This window comes from Candoia aspera, chromosome 2 (assembly GCF_035149785.1).
Source record: "Candoia aspera isolate rCanAsp1 chromosome 2, rCanAsp1.hap2, whole genome shotgun sequence".
Classification (NCBI taxonomy): Eukaryota; Metazoa; Chordata; class Lepidosauria; order Squamata; family Boidae; genus Candoia; species Candoia aspera.
Genome location: NC_086154.1, coordinates 91,856,228 through 91,874,195, shown reverse-complemented (window position 1 = coordinate 91,874,195; position 17,968 = coordinate 91,856,228). Strand labels below are relative to the sequence as shown.

The 17,968-nt window shown below is 36.3% G+C and overlaps 1 protein-coding gene across 1 annotated transcript in view; it reads left to right on the top strand.

Annotated features, from left to right (window-relative positions):
- The window catches only part of TENM2 (teneurin transmembrane protein 2), an 874,568-nt gene that overhangs the window by 786,555 nt on the left and 70,045 nt on the right, over positions 1 to 17,968 (top strand). Inside the window, exons 14-15 of the mRNA XM_063292454.1 lie at positions 8,923 to 9,133; positions 14,301 to 14,420. Coding sequence (XP_063148524.1) covers positions 8,923 to 9,133; positions 14,301 to 14,420 — 331 coding nt within the window. The remainder of the gene's footprint in view (positions 1 to 8,922; positions 9,134 to 14,300; positions 14,421 to 17,968) is intronic.

The following is a 17,968-nucleotide window of genomic DNA, read 5'->3' as shown; positions in this document are numbered from 1 at the left end:
TCTCCATTAGTCCTGACTTGCTGTGACACCCCATTGATGTTGAATTAGACTTTTTGCAACCCAGCACTCATTCTTGAAACTTCTTGCTCCAGGCAACTGCTGTGTTAACACATTTACACGCCTTCCTCTGTTTTAAAACATGTTAAATGGTTGTACTGTAGGATATCCTTGACCAGGAATTCTCCATAATTCTATGGCTGTTTGCAATTATCTGTGGTGATGATGTTATACTTTTAAGATAAAGCATTTTAAGAATGTAAAGAATTGTTTACCAGATTTTTTTTTTCCTGCCCTGATGCAAAGGAGGGAGCAAGTTTTTGTGATGCATACTGATTTCTCTGTTTGTGGTCCATTATGTTTTTATGGCCAACTACTGCAGTCGTACAGGGTTAGGGTTAGGTCGAAGGAGGAAAAGGACCAAACAGGTCAAAAAATAAATAAAAGCAGACGCTACCACATTTTAAACACTAAATGCTAGGACTAAATCAATGTGGGAGTTGAATAATTTTTAAAACATTTCTCTGGACATTCTATCATAGAAAATATGTTCATAATTATGATATGTCATAGCAAATAAGCCAGACTCAAAAGAATCCCTGATCAATTCTAGAATGTGTCTATTTTGTGCTTAAAAATAAAATATCAATCAATAAAATTCCTGAATGACCAGGAAGAAAATTCATCGTTGTCAAATATGTAATGTTTATTTTTCTTATCTTATAAAGCATCCATTAGTTTGTTTCTAACTTACATACTGGTTTTTGTAAACATATATATGCATAGACATATGGGCAGAAAGATTTGCACACATGTATTTAAAGGGCATGGTTTTTCTAAAACATTTTTACCAAATAAGTTTCCTAATTAAAAAAGAGGCATTTCTAGAAGCTAACTCTTTGTTAAAGCTTTATTCAAAAGGTGTGTGTGTGTGTTCAATTATTGTTTTTAAATGTTTGAAATCCATTAATTTACTCTTTGCAGAATCCTTTAAAATTTAATCCCTTTTTGATCAAGTTCTCAGTAAATAATTGTTAAGCATATTTAATAGAGATTATGGATAGTTTATTTATTATTACATGACAAATTTTATACTCACAGGACTGCGATTAAAATCAATAAATTTCACAAGATGGCACATATAATTATTTAAAATATCATACTTAATTCAGTGAGTTAAATAATTGGAAACAAGATTCACAGGTGAACAAAAGGTTTAAAGTTATTTTTTAGTACAATTTTTTTCTCAATTTCTAGTATTAGAGGTAATGATTGAATTACCTGAAAGCCTTGGAGTTATCTACAAATATATGACCCTCAATCCATTACTTAGCCCTATTTTTATTTGTTATAGTTATGCACCTTCTCAGCATTAAAAAGTTGCAGTGAAATTTATCTTAACATTTGAAAGCCTTGGCAGACTTTGTCTTTGGTGCAGATTCAGTCCATGGTTGAACTTTCACAGATGGAAGAGGAATATCTATATGCTTTTGTGTGTTTTTTCTTTAAAATGCTTGCATTTTGTTATTCAGACTAATGGATTATATCAGACTCAAAATGTAAAACAGCATGGAGTGATTTGTAATCCTGACTGTCCAAATATCAAATAATATATTTGTCTTCCTATTTAATTTTTTTTTCTTCCTGTATCTATTCAAAAGACTAAGCTTCAAACACCACCAGTGACCAAGACACTGGAAAAAAAAAATTGGCCAAGCAGATTGTCCAGAATCATACTGCAGAACACCATTTTTTTCCATTTTGTTATTTATTATTTCAGTTTATAAATCATATTTCTGCCCATGTCTGAAGTAATACATAAGTAATTAAAAATAGGGTTTGGGTAAAAAAACTAAAATTATGATCTAATCACTCTTATTATACTCTGCAACTGAGATATTTTCTCTAGGAACTTAAGATGTACCATATTTCCACTTCTCCTTTCTCTACACAATCTAAAATATTAGTTATGTGCCTATAGTTTTACTGTATTGTTTTCTTCCCAAAGAAATCCCAAACTAACTTTAAAACCATAAAGAAGATAATGAATTGATTAATTAAATCATAAAGCCAAAACTCCAAAAACAAATACACAGGAATAAGTCAGGCACAGATAGCTTCTCTGTAGGATTTTTTAAAAAAGAGATGCTATCTTCCTTAGTCTTTCCAGTTGGAGAGAAGCTGGGGAAGATTCTTTAGTTTCAAATATGGTGAGGTGAAATATCACCACTAATCTGGTTCCTTAGTTATTGCAGTGGAGATTTCTGGGTATATAGATGTGTCACCTTAACCATATATCATGAGCATGACACCATCCCTCTATAGAATGTGTCAGTCTTTGGAACCTTTTATCATCACTGTTGTGTAACAAGTACAGTGTCCTTTACTTCACATCAGAGCAGTTGAAGAAGACAGAAATCAAACCATGTTGCTTTAATTTTGTCAGACTTTGGGCCATCTTACCCAGTACAGTCAACACTGATTGGGAACTGTTTTCCAGAGTTTTTCCAGCTGTCCTAGGAAATGTGAAGGGTTGAACCTCAGATTTTCTGTGTACAAAACAAGCATGTGGGTAATTGATTTGCCTGGAAAAGAAGGAATGGAACTTTCCCTCTCACCATCCTCTGACATGATTCAGAAGACGATATTCCACGTTTTCTTCAACATGTCATTACCTTTTTCTCAAGGCAGCAACAGCAGTCATTAGCTACAGATAGATGCTTTAGTCCCCAAAGTACTTAGGCTACAAGGATCTGAACAAGATAGAAAGCAGATGTCCTTTTCCACTGAGTGTATAATCCATTACTATATGTTTTCCCACGAGATGTGAAAGAATACCAAGCAGAAAATTTCTGCATTTCTTTCCCCTACCAGTTGTCATTCAATTTGAGGAAAGGGAAATTTGCATTCGAAAACATTTCAAAGAGTAGAATGTGGCAAGGGTGGTGTGTGTGCGAATATCCTGTATTTCACTGTACTCTCTCCAGCAGACTGCAACCTTTCTGGCTTTTATGCATTGTGCTTTCTTAGTAGCGATGCTATTGTTGCCATTAATGGAAACTTCTTTGCTTAAGATATTCTTGGAGAATTTCTGCTTCTGCTTAAAAAAAAATATGGAGCTTTTGTCCACCCAATTTTTCCCCTACACATTTTGAAAGGTCTTTTGTACCCAACTCATGTATGAACATTGTAAATTAAACGAATTAAAGTTAACATTGGTCCCAAAGTGTTTGCCATAGGTATGCTAGTTTGGTGCATCTCTAATTGTTTTTATAATTATTTTTGCAGTTTTCTTCAATTTTTGTAAGATTTACAATTAGATTAGGCTATGGTTTGGAGAATATGGTATTTCAATTAGATAGTTGGGCTTTTTTCCCCTCTTAATCCAAATGCTGGTTGCTTCTTATAGATGAACTCTCTAATGATCATGGTGATTTCCTTGTTCTCTTCTAAATTATTTCACAAATTAAGAATTCAGATTAATGTTCTTTCACTGTAAATACCTTTTTATACAAAATAATATCAGAGGAAATGTATGCATACATTTCAGCACATTACTGTAACCAGCAACCAGCACATTACTGAAGCCCATAAACTATATATAGTTAACTCTTTTTTCTAACTGATGTAGCAAAATACTGTAAGGCAAGGAAGGTTTCTGTGTTTCTACATAAAGGTTTCTTCTGTGGCAAGACAAGATTCTCTTGCAGAATAACATAATTTCTGAGTAGAATGTTTGACCTATTTGCTTAAGAATGAGTTTTTGAGTTTTTAAAAACAAAATCTTCTTTAAATTAAAAGAGAAAAATGTGTGGAGAAAAAAGAGAAAGAGAAATAATGGATCTTGCCCTCCTGCAATAATTATTTGGACCAGCTTTGCTTTTATAGAGTGGTGAGTCCTGTGATTTGATATTTCATCAGGCTTGTGGCATTTAAGATAATGCAAGTATTTTGGAGCACAAAAGCAAATCATGTAATTTAGCTTGCCTCATCAAGCTCTGCACAGCAGGGGTTTCTAATTCAGCTCACACAAAAGATTTATAAGGTTCTAAGTACAAATACCCACAATACCTCAGGAGGGGAAAAAAAGGCGCCCCTGAGCAAACACAATGGACCTGGTGCTTGAAGTCATTTTTGAAATTGCTACCATAATAAACAATCAAGATCTGTTATTGATAGTTTTAAATACATAAAAATATAGATAGCATATGGAGCAAACCTGGTTTGTACTGAGTCACTAAATCATGAACTTGTTTTCCTAACTTGAGGAAAATATTCTTTACACTTAGTAATAAAGGTTTTGCATTTTCAATCTTCACAAGTTTGTTATTGACATTAATTTTATTGATTCTGGCAATGACTCAGTTGAGTAAGAAACTACAACCAGAATTTATGGAAATTGGCCCCAGGAGATGCCCATAGCCCAAAAGGTAAGCATAGACACATATAATATTTTCATAGTCAAAGGTCCAATGTTGAGTTAAAGGTAGGTGCTTGTATTCACTTTTAAGCAGACCAAACATACATTCATTTCCTCTGCTAACATGTAGAGAATAGAAGGCTGCCCATTTTCAGTTCTGGTGCTTCTCCAAAGTTGGTGATATTAAACCACCAAAGTGGTTTATAAACAGTTTATATTCTATTTACATAATATACATACATAGATGCTGTAGTATACTTAATGATAAAGTCATTCATTGAAAATGTTCCTGCTTTTTTGTTTGTTGGTTTGTTTTATTCTGCTTTGTATGACCTCTAATTTCATTAGCATATTTTGTTTCAAATAGTTTTTAGAGAGCTGTAGTGAGTTATAGTTAGCAACTACTACATATTTCTCATAAGTATTTGGTGAGATATTCCCCAGTTACTTGCCACTTCAAGGTAAATCTCCTTATTTTGTTTCTAGAAAACAAATGCATTAAAATGTTTTTTTTTTCAATTACAGCCATCTTATGTAGATTTGTAATATCATCTTACAATTCCTGAAAAATAATATTTGTAGTTTTAGAATTAACCACATGAGATTATTGCTTTGAGTTGACTTCTATACCAAATAAGATAAAATATCCTTTGAATTAAACTCCTTGTCATTTCATGGACATATCCATGTCATTCTCTTGGCAACAATAAGGAAATGATTTACATATCCTTCTTCCAAGATCCAGATTCTTGGCACTTCTCATTATAAAAAGCTACTTTTTTTTTTTGATATTCAACTTGTAAATCCTTGATACATGATGGTTTTGAACATGGCTTGATCCATATATTTTGTTTATATGTATTGCCTCATACCTTAGCCTTGATGAAGTTCTCCTTAAACTGTATGTTGCTCTGTATGTATTTACATATGTTTGTACACATGAAACATAAGTGTATTATTTAAAAAGACATATTAACCTATTATATGGGTCATCCTAATTATTATACAGTATGTATGTGTGTATATGTGTATACACACACACAAACACAAACACAAATCTCAATAAAATAGTTAAGAGCAGAGACATCACACTGACAACAAAGGTCCGCATAGTTAAAGCAATGGTGTTCCCCGTAGTAACATATGGCTGCGAGAGCTGGACCATAAGGAAGGCTGAGAGAAGGAAGATAGATGCTTTTGAACTGTGGTGTTGGAGGAAAATTCTGAGAGTGCCTTGGACTGCAAGAAGATCAAACCAGTCCATCCTCCAGGAAATAAAGCCAGACTGCTCACTTGAGGGAACGATATTAAAGGGAAAACTGACATACTTTGGCCACATAATGAGAAGACAGGACACCCTGGAGAAGATGCTGATGCTAGAGAGAGTGGAGGGCAAAAGAAGAGGGGCCGACCAAGGGCAAGGTGGATGGATGATATTCTAGAGGTGATGGATTCGTCCCTGGGGGAGCTGGGGGTGTTGACGACCGACAGGAAGCTCTGGTGTGGGCTGGTTCATGAAGTCACAAAGAGTCGGAAGCAACTAAACGAATAAACAACAAACTGTATGTGTGTATATGTGTATACACACACACACACACAAACACAAACACACACACATACACAGTGTGTGTGGGTGTGTGTATATATACATATACATATATATACATATATGAATGATGCCATTTCACAGGTGCTAAAGTTCACTAATATTTATTAAGAGGCAATATAATTGAATTTTGTCCTAAAACTATATAAGAGTTTGATAACCACCATCAGTTGTAAGAGTCAACTTACAACATTTTTAGTAAATGGTAGATCAGTAAATTAAATGTGCCTTTTCTGTCTTAAACTCGTTATTCCTTATTATGCATTGAAGAACGTTCTATGAAATGTATGCTATAATTTCAGCAAGATTATTTAACTTTCATTGTTCAGAAACAATTCAACCATAATGTCAGCGTATCAAAAGTGTCAGATACAAATGTATGTGTGCATGTGTGTGTTAATGATGGATCTGTGAATAGCAATAGGCAATTCTGTTCCACCTTTGATTTGAACTGCCGTTTAAAGAGCCATCTCATGCACATCTGTTCTGTTGGAAGTTCCACTGCATTTAATAGGATGTATTCCACAATACAGCTTTCAAGGATTCAGTGCTTCTGAATATTTGGGGACTACCACTTCAAAAATTTCCAACTAGCATGATGGAATCCTGGGAATAATAGTACAATATATCTGGAGGATACCATATGAGGGAAGGCCATCATAGTAAATAACTTTAGGATTTCAGATACTTTGACATCTAAGATTTATTATTAATGCCAGAATTAAAGATATCTGTCTGGTAGAAATCTTGCTTTTCAAAAAAAAAAAAAAAAACCTGTGAAATAACCCTTCTTTGCTTTCAAATCATCTTTCTAGCTGCACTTGAATGTTCTTTAACACTCTTGTGATGTGTCTTTCCTTCTGTTGAAGAAGCTATCTAATTCTGTGCTTGAACTAAAAAACTCCTTTGCATGCTGAAAAATGTAGGCATTGTAAATTAATAAGCATTAATAAGCACTATAACAGGACAGAAAAGTAAGGGGATTACTGTTTCATGAAGATCCTTGTTGCAGACTTAACTACGGAATATAAAAGCATGTGTGTGTGTGTTGCCATTCATTCTCCAGGTAGTGATATATAGGTTTCTCACTGGTATTGAATGGAGGAATGTCTAGCCACCCGAAGTCCTTAACTGGCACTTCAGAACAGTTTGATTACCTCCTTGATTGTTTGCGAGATAACTCTAAGATTGGCAGTGACAGGGTAATTTACTGAAGATTGCAATGTCAGACTATATCCAAGGGGGCTTGCTGGCATGAAGATGTTATTCTCATGACTGACAGGCCACTGGGAGATTGGTATGCCAATTTAAAGTTCATGGTGTTGCCCAAAGTGTTCAGATGCTTCAGCCCATAATCATGCAGTTTGATGAGGTCATTATAGGCATAACATATTCTCACCCCATAACAGCCAAAACAACAAAGTATTCAACAGCTTCAATACTATTCTCTTCTTTCCCACCTGCATGAACTAAAGTCTGAACAAACAAATAGTAAACAATTTTCAGGCTGGAGTTACAAGCACAAGAAAGAACAGGGTATTGTGGAAAAAGTGTTGAAGTTTTAATAAGAAAACCATCTTCAGTTATTATTGCAGTCCAATTCATTCTCACATTGATTATATAAAATTGGTGGAACCTGGAAAATATTCTACCTCCATGATGAAAAAGGGCTTCCAGATTAGAGGGGATCACAAGTCACTGACCTTGAAAGTAAAAAAGAAATCTTCAGCCCAAATAGCAAAATAACTTATCTAATTTAACAAGAGGTATGTGAAATGAAAACGGAATGCCATCAATGCTGTTTCCTTTTAAAAATCCCAAAATGACCATGGGTGAGTCGTTGCTTATGAGAACATGGCAGAAATCTTCAGAATAGCTAATCAAATTCATAGCTGATCAGACCAAAACATCCATCATCTTTTTTTTTTTTTAGGAAAATCTTAATCCACCACAATGACATATGGTAGATAATAATTTGTTAAATATTCTGGATTAAGTATATTAAAAAGTTTTAGATAGATTCCAGTGGAAACAGGTTTGAACAACCTTTGCGTTGGAGTTTTCAGTCACACAGTTGTATCCATAAAAGCCAGCTAGTTTTAATCTTTCCCTGGCTGCCACAGATAACAAATCTGAAAAGATGCATCATTATAAGTTATATACAAACAGAAAGATGATATTTAAAAACAGTGTTTATACTGGGGAAATATGCATTGAAGTAACCTGCATTGAGAAAATATGTTATTAAAGAATGAAAGTAGGATCATTTTAATTAAAACATGGATTAATGGGCAATTTATGTTAACAGATACTGTATGTATTTTAGAGGAAGGTACATGCAAAAGCTGTGCCTCACAGGAGACATTTTTCCTCACATAAGAGATATTATATTCATAGGACATTATGACATTATGTTCTTAGGAGACATTATGAACATAAATTACAGTTGTTGTTGTTGTTATCCTATAAAATAACATACAGATTGGAATACTGTACTACCCTACTAATATGAGCAGTGAAATGGGCAGGATTTTAATTCATCTGCACATCCCGAACCTGGAGAGTCACCAGAAGCTGATTTGTATAAATTGGGCCTTTAACAAATCTGAAAAAGCCCATTCCAAACGTGAGAACCATTCTGCACATATCTCTTTGGACTTATTTTGGCATTTATCATAGTGATGCTAAAGGCAGTAATAGAGGTGGCTGGGTATACTAAGATAACCTGGGTTGACCACAGTGCATGAAGTAAGAATAGTATCAGTATATTTCTAAAGGTAAATGTGCTGAGATTAGCAATACTAATGTTCACAATGTAAGGAAGCAATTGTGGACTATAAACAGTGGCACCTACCAATCAAGTGACTGGGAAAAATAGCCTGTGTGTTCTTCCTTGCAGATGGCCTCATTGATTGTCTGGATCCAGATTGCTGCCTCCAGTCGACTTGTCAGAATAGCCTACTCTGTCGTGGCTCACGTGATCCCCTAGACATTATACAGCAAAGTCACACTGGTTCAGCAGCTGTAAAGTCATTCTATGATCGAATTAAGCTCTTAGTGGGAAAAGACAGCACTCATATAATCCCAGGAGAAAACCCCTTCAATAGCAGGTAACAACCAAATGTTTGAGTTTGGAAAGACACGGAAGATCATCTGGCAGAGGTTTTAATAGTGGTTTAACATAGAATGTGGCTTTCGCTCATGAGATTCTTTTCCATCTCAGGCTAAAATCTCATTCTGGGATTTTTGTCATGATTTTTTAATGCTGCCTTTATGTCAGGATGCTGGCTTTGCATATCAACTCCATATGGGTAAGGGCTAGCATTGGATTTCATGCATGCAGAAAGCTGGGAGAGAAAAGTAATCCCAGCTTCATCATGAGAAAAATATGATGACAGCTGTATATGCTGTGGCTTTCAGAGTCAGCCCATGTTTTGTGCCTCACATGTTAATCTAAATATGAAAATACAGCATTGGTAGTGTGATTTAAGAGGTTGGCATTTATTTCTTTTCAAGTTTTGACCCTGTTCATCATTTGGTTTCATAAAGGCTGGCTTAACAACCTGTGAAAGCTGCCTGCATTTTTAAATAATTAACACTTGTTTGCTTTGAATCAATCAAAATATTGTGAAAGCTATGTATCAATTGATTGAATATTGCAATTGATTGAACATTGAAGTCCTAGATCAGATAGATAGACACAGGCAAATCTCTTTCATATATCACAAATCTGGTAAAAGACGACAGCTGTGTCCTTAGGGACTCTCTGTTTTTACAAAAGAGTTTCACTGAAAGGAGGCACAACTGTCAGTCTGAGCTTTGCCATATATCCATGTGTGACTTACAGACAGGGCAGGGTTAAAACCTCACCGGCAGACTCCTTCTCCCAAGGGTTCCCAAGCAAAAGATAATTACAGTAGGCTGCCATCAATCGGGCTGAACCTCCTGACACACCCCAGTGTGTTATGATTTCTTTTTTCTTTCCCTTTTTTCTTTTCCTCTTTTTTTTTTGGATTTTCTACTCTTCTCCCTTTAGCTCAGCTAAGAAAAATAGAAATGAAGGTGCTTTGGGTCTTCTGAAACCTAAGGAGTAGCAGTCTTAGATATGGGGAAGATTTTAATGGGAAATTCCTTTATTCAATCAGTGAATCCAAATCTGTAGACAAAAGAGTTTATTGCAAAAAATAGAAATAGGGGGAAAACAAGAGAAAACAACAATCAGACATGCACACATAGAATTCCAAATACTGTACAATCAATACAATAAGCCTGGCTAAAGTTATTTATATGAATTCCTTAACTCCTTGATCAAGCTCTTAGATTTTGGCACATGTTCAGAGTTCATTATATGGAGAGCATAGTTGGAGAGAAACACTCAGGGCCTTCGGCTTGGATGGTGATAGGCATGCTGTCACAACTTCAGGATGGTATAGACCTCAAGCAGGATACACATACCTCAATTCCACTTGGAAAAGTTTTTCAAAAAATATGTTGTTTTTCATTACAAAAGAAAGACAACCTATCACTTTCTAATTTACAGTCAGTGTCTCTATGCTATGCCTGCTATTTTAAAAGTTTATTTTAATATTCTAAGATCTATTCTATTTTATTTACCTCTGCTCTAATATCTGTCTTACTATTCTTCCTAAGCCCTAACTTCTGTTCTTCACTATCTACTGTATCCTACCTTCAGCTTAAGGTTAATTCTATCTATCCTAGTCTTAGTCCTATACACCATCATCTACTTCTCCTTTGCTACCTTTATTGTTGGGATGTCAGCTGGACTTGACCATCAGGGTTCTGGAACTGCTCTGAAGTTGATCATCATCACCACCAGTGTCACATTCTGTAGTGCTGGCTCTTGCTTCATCTTGCTATGGGTGTGTGGTGACACTGTTCTGCCTTTCTTTCTCTTAGCCACGTGGTGCAACTAGTCCCCTCAGGGTTTCCCTGCTCTGCTTTGATCTTCCTTTGCACCTATTGATCTTGTATCAAACTGTACTGACTGCTAACATAGTAACCAATCTCAGTTCCCTAAAACTGCTTCACACTGCTAGAACCCAGCTTCTTCAAGCCTTACAAGGCCTCTCTCACATGTCTTCTTGGCTCTGCTGCTTCTCACTTCCAGTTATCTGTCTTTCTCTGACTGTTTTCCAACGTTGAGAGCTCTTTCTCTCTTGTGGGGTGCTGCTGGTATGGCTAGCCATTGATTTGTATGACTGGCTCTAGGCTTTTGCTGACTGTAGTTGCAGCTACCATCAACCCAACCTTTCAGATCCCTCTTGAGACTCTTCTGCTAAAAATCACTTGTTGAAATGGGTGGCTATAGAGATCGAATCAAATCAAATCAATCAATCAATCAATAGGCAAGCAAGCAAGCCTCATGAATCTTTCTTACGCTGGCTACTTGGCACTTCACAGGTAGGGAGACTTACCATTTTCTCTCCCTTTCTTTTTCTTCTGGCTTGATCACCCTCTGGAATCTCCTCAATGGCTGCCAAGACATTTTCTCCCTCCCCGTCACTGCTACAGAGGAGTTCTTCAACAGCACTGCTCAGCATATGCTTACACACACAAACTTACATGCTACCAGCAGCAGGTTCCTATCTCCCACAGTCTCTCTGGGCTGGCTGGCCTCCTTCCTCCCTTCCTCTCTCCCTCCAGATTGCCTCTTTCCAGTTCTTTCCTTCTTTTACCTCAACTCTTTAATTTTTCTTGTTCTGTCTTCTGACACTTTGAAATCCAGCCTCGCTCCTTGAGTCTGGCAAGCAAACCCCATATTTTAAAGATGCTACCTTCCCTTTTTTAAAAAGAAAATGGTTCTCTTTTCTCCTGGATGGATCATAAGGTGGGTCTTAAGCTTCCAGGGGAATGGAAGTAAGAGGAGATGGCACAGCATTTTTTCCTTCATAGCCATCTTCTCATACCAGCCCTCCTTGTTCCTATTTCCTCCTCCCTTTTTTTCCTGGAGCACCCTCCCCAGAATTATAGAAGACTGTTGTTTGCCCAAGTCTGATATTTCCAGGTCTAACAAGGAAATCAGAAATCATTCAGGGGCTAAGCCTGTTGTCCTAATGACACTTGTTGTAATGATAAATGTGCAAACTAGCTTTCACCAGCTGTGCCATTTTATGAGAGGGAATTTAGGGGGGAAAAAAACAAAAGGTAAATTCCATTTTATTGTAGCTACTCAGCTTGAGGTCAACTTACCAGATGCCTTAGGGGACATTGCTGTGCTCTACCAAAGACAAGGGAGTTCTCATAATACAATTTGGCAAGATATGAAGAACATAATTTCCTGTTAGAAAAATGTGATTATATTATTACTACAGTTACAGTGATTATCTATTGCAGATTAAATCCAAAGAGTGACTTTTGCCCTCCAGTGCCCACAGGTTCCATAGACGTGCATGTTTCAAACAGAAATCTTCTGTGTCACATGATATTCCTTTTGAAATTAAGCAGACTTGGAAGTATTTTACAATATGACAAGAATAGGTTGCCATCCAAAGTAAAAACCCTTGTGATATGAATGTCCATGTTCTTGGGCAATGTACATCAACATATATTTCAGCCATAAACTTTCATTTATAGGACAATATTATAATTATATATAATAATAGTTGTCAGATTATGATGAAACAATATTTGATTCATCAAAATTGAAAATGCAACCTATCCTATATTTACTGACACAAGTCCTAGCAGATCCAGCTATGCATATTCCATAGTAGATCTGTTTAGAGCTGCAGCCTATTAGCCCAGTCTTTGAATGCTTATTGAACACTGCTTTGTCCAGTGGAGCTTGGTTCCTTATAAGGGTACTCTAGAGTGCACTGTACAGTTATTACCTATAAATATATATGCTTGATCTTAAGTCTACGTGTAGAAGTTTATTTTTCAGATTTACACTAAATACTGCAGCAATATCTCCTGTATTAGAAGGTAATAAGAGGATAATAATCTCCAGCTTTAATATATTTGCTAATATAGGCTATATGATATTGTTCCCACTTTAACATTTTAAATGCTTACTGTTTTGGACCATGTTGCTATTCCCCTGTAAAAACTGATTTCAGGATATTTGAATAGACAGTTTTAGATTATTTACCTGTTTTTCACAGAACAAATTGCCTTCTTCTTTTCAACAACATCAAGTATATGTTTATAGGCAACTACTACATTATTCCATCTAATGGTTCATTTTAGATGGAACAATTTCTTCACCAGAAGCTCAAAGTAGGGTGAGATCTTGATCATCCATCTATCCCAAGAAAATTCAACTTAAAGCCTTATTATGGAGTAAAATCTGCCTAGAAAAAGTGTAGATATTTCAGGGATCACACAAGCAAATCTCTTTTTGAGTAAGGGGATTTGTTTTTTTTACTTACTTCCCTTTGCATTTCTCTGCACAGATTCCAAACAGTTTTTGGGGATGATCAAAATAATCTGATCTATCAGCAGGCTCTGATCCAATAGTAGATAGGGTTTTATAGCCCTAGTGGAAAAAGTTGAAAACCTAAGGGTAAAGAGTTGGTTCTTTTAAAAAAAATCACTAATTAAATGTGATGACAACATTTTATGAACTGCAAATTGCCTTTTTCTTTGAAAGGTAATTGGTATTTGTGAAGTGAATGTTTCTGGCAGAGTATGTAGATAATATTAGCAAATAATCCAGAGAACCAATTCTAATTCAGTGTGCTTTAAACTAGATTTCTTTAGATTTATTTTATTTTCTCAGCAGGAACCCTAACTGTACCTGTCACACAGTACAGTTACGATAACTTCTGAAGAGAAGGCTTTTGGCCTCTGGTAGTTTTAGTACATGAAACCTAACTTCATATAGTGAAGGAAGATAAGTAAAGGAGAGAGAAATCCACATCTGGGCTTCCTACAGCATCAATCTTTATCTCAGTCAAGACTGTGGCAACTGATTAGAAATGATTGGCATTGCTAAATATTAGTCTATTAAGACCTCTTCCCATTTGGTGTTAGAGAAAAGAGACAGTTGTCCTTACAGCCCAACCTTTGTATCTTAGAAATGGAGGGGTTGCTGTTCAGATAAAGGTGGATATGGTCCTGAAGCCCATCTACAGTACATTGGGAATGCAGTCATTAGTCTCCTGTTTCGTTTAGATGCTATAGCTTTTAACAAGCAAAATAATTTTGAGTCAAGAATGAACATTTCTTTATGCCAGAAGAAACCCACCCAGCATAAAAAAATTGTTTCCCAAAGTATTACTTCAGCACTGTCATTGAAGTACATTTCTTTTCTAGCCTTGTGTCTCTGATAAGAGGTCAAGTGGTGACTACAGATGGGACCCCACTTGTTGGAGTCAATGTGTCATTTGTCAAGTATCCAAAATATGGCTACACCATCACTCGCCAGGATGGCACGTAAGTTGAATCACTTCATTCAGGAACTATTTAGTATGTAATAACTATGCAGATTAACAGATGGTGCTATCTACTGAAGCCATGTGGTATCATGCATAGAATTCCTACTAGGGTAAAGAGCTATCAAGAAAGCATAAAGTAATTTTTCACATGGTGTTTTGAAGACTAACTGAAAGTAAATTTAAAAGGGTTGACTTCTGAAACTAATGTGATAGCAGTTAGACTTCTTCTCACAGAAGCTGTACCATATCTATAAAAACATTTGTGGGCTACAGTAGTATCCAGCTGAGACCCAGAAACATTTAATTTTGAGATTCAAGGCAGGCTAACACTCATCTGGATTGGGGTGGAGGGGATTCATAAAACAATACATTTTCTTCAAGCTTCCCAGCTGCCCCTTTCCTTTCTAAAAATCAGCTCTATTCAGAGTTTCTTGAAGCAAAACGTGATCAAAAGGGTATAATTGAATAAAGTTAGAAAATTCCCTGCTGGGTCCTGTTTCTCTGTTCATCGTCTGATTTGAAAGGCACACAGATTTAGCTCCAACAAAAGTATGGTGTGTCATACTTTATCTAATTTATTGGCTGTGGCAGTAAATATCTACATGAAAGAATGCATTGCAACTATTTGCTGCAGTACATGTGAATGTGTAGTCCATAAAGGTCATTGGAATACCTGATCCGTAACAGTGCCATTGTTGGGGAAAGGAGTCAGCTTCCTTTTGCACTGCTGCAATGCTTATACTTCAAGAGTTTTTTGTACATCAAACATCTTAGCAATAATGGGGATTCAGGGCTTTGGTGTGATGCAGTGTTCCATTATAAATTTATTAATATTGTTTGCTCAAAGCTGTCATTCAGTTTTGCCACATGGCATGGAGGCATTTGCGTTGTTTTTAATGACTACTCATAGCAGTTCTATGTTGGAAACTACACATCATACAGTGCTTTGTGATATTTCATGACCATATTTGCATTAACAGCAGATCTTGGTTCACAGCAGAGGTCTTAATCGCAAACTTCCCTGAATCAAGAAAATGAGTGTGTTAACTTTTTTATGTATGCTTGGAGGAAAAATACTGTATTACAGATGATACCAGCTCTAAATCTCCTGTGATCAGGAGACTGGAATTAAAGAGAAGGCCCTGAGCCGTATCCTTTAACAGATTAATTTAATATACTTAAAGAAAGAACCCAAGAGAAACAAAAATCTTGTTGCACTTGTTGGAAACTAATGAGCTATATTCATTTTTTCTTACTTCTGCCTCTATAGCAAGAGATGGCTTGTAGTACTGCTTTTTCTGTTTTAGTAACTGGACTTCATAAGCCATAATGTGGTTTCTCTTAGTTTGGCTTTGCGTGCTTATGAACCCTTAGTATGCTTGTAGTTTTGAAGCCATGATTTATGATATAACATGTTGTATAAAGTCAGCTGGTGGAGTTTTATTCAATAAACAGTGATTAAACAAACCATAGGTGAGCACAATGTGTGAACTTTGATGTTATCTCTTGGTTTAGGTACAATAAATACTGAGAAGTGCCATCCTCAGGGATGAGTTCAAAAAAGTCAAGATGAGATTAGATGCATGTTCAAAAGGGGCAAAGCATGCATTGTGACACCACTTTTGTCATCTTGCTTCTTTTGTTCCACCCCCACTCCCACCTCTCCCAGTTGATGTTGGTCCTGGAACAGGGGTCAGTTTTCTTACACATGCCCCCACTCCTATGGGCCCTAAAACCACAACATTGATGGATTTGTTAGAAATAAATATTTAGCATTTTAAATTTTTAGAGAGAAACATTTTTTTTTTTCATTTCTGAAGCAAATCTAGCACAAAGAACAATGTGTACATTTCATCATTAAGATTTTTCTTCCTGTTGCCATAATCTTTCTAATGCAAGGATAGTTCTACTATTGCTGGGTTTAAATAAGAGCAATTTTAGCTAACATTGGATCTGATAATGGATTGTTGGTCCTGTGCTTTGTAACATTTGACATCTATGTTTGTACTAATAATTTGAACCATTACAAAAACAGTTACTTTTCATACTTATGAAATGAATATGGTAATTCATTTTGTTAGGGTGATAATCCATCCTGCAATATATCAGGCTTCATACATTAGTTAGTTTATTAGTTATTTAGTTAGTTGTCCTTTCGAGTCAGTGTTGACTCCTGTGGACAAGTCTCTACAGTTTTTTGGCAAGATTTGGAAGTGGTTTGCCACTGCCTCCTTCCTAGGGGTGAGAGAGAGTGACTGGCCCAAGGTCACCCAGCTGGCTTCATGGCCAAGGTGGAACTAGAACTCACGGTCTCCCAGTTTTTAGCCTGATGCCTTAACCACTACACCAGACTGGTTCTCTTCATACTTTATATGCAGTATAATGTACAGTATGCAATGAGACAAGCTGATCTAATAATGCTCATCTGGTTTTTGAGCACAGCAGCAGACACAATCCAGTAGATGAGGAAGCAGTATCACAGTGATCACAGTGATACCTCTGTCCATATAATGGTTAGGGCCTTTTGCCTTTCACTTTCCAAAAAAACTGAATGCATGAACCAGATGTACTGAGATCCTGTTCACTTTCTGATGGATACCATACTGTGATGCAATGGCTTTAATCTTGTTTGGCTGAGTACTGACATAAGGTTGTCCTAATGTTTAGCCCTGTTGCCACTGACATTGGAGTTTATAAAGGCATAAAGAGATTATCTGGAAGCTGAGAGATAGATTTCATTGCTATGCTGATGACAGCTAACCTTTGGACATTGTCCTATTCCTTCTGCTCTCTCCCCTCCTCCCTCTTTCGTATCTCGTGCCAATAATGCTGGGAAATTGCTGAACTATTGTCTGAATGCAGTGATGGACTGGATGTAAGTTTATAGAGTGAGGCTCAGTCCAGATAAGATGGAGTTACTATTCATCAATAAGTAATCTATTGGGGCCAAAGCCTACTCTAGATGCTACTCTGTCTTCCTAGCTAAGGGTAGGTGTTCTAGACCTAGCAGTGCCTTTTCCTAGTTTTAACTTGTATGCTTCTTGCTCCTCTTTCTAGAAAAAAGCAGAACTGATCTCTTTAATCCATATCTTAATCTAGTGGTTAAGGTGCTGGGCTATTAACCAGGAGACTGTGAGTTCTAGTCCCACCTTAGGCAAGAAAGCCAGCTGGGTGACCTTGGGCCAGTCATTCTCTCTCAGCCCAACTCACCTCACACGGTTGTTCTTGTGGGGAAAATAGGAGGAGGAAGGGGTATTAGGTATGTTCACTGCCTTGAGTTATTTATAAAAAAATAATTAAGGCTGGATAAAATTAAAAATATAAATAAATAAATAAAAACAAATGAAATACATTTTGAGTACATTTTGACCATTGTAACATACTATTTGTAGGGCTGCATTAAATGGTCTTTTGGATGCATAATTTTGGAAAATAATCTAAGTATCAGTGGTACGATTGCTTTCTAGCATGCACACTACAGTCATATTATACACGTCCTGCATCAACTGGTTACAAACTGATTTCTGAGCTCAGTAGAAGAGCTAT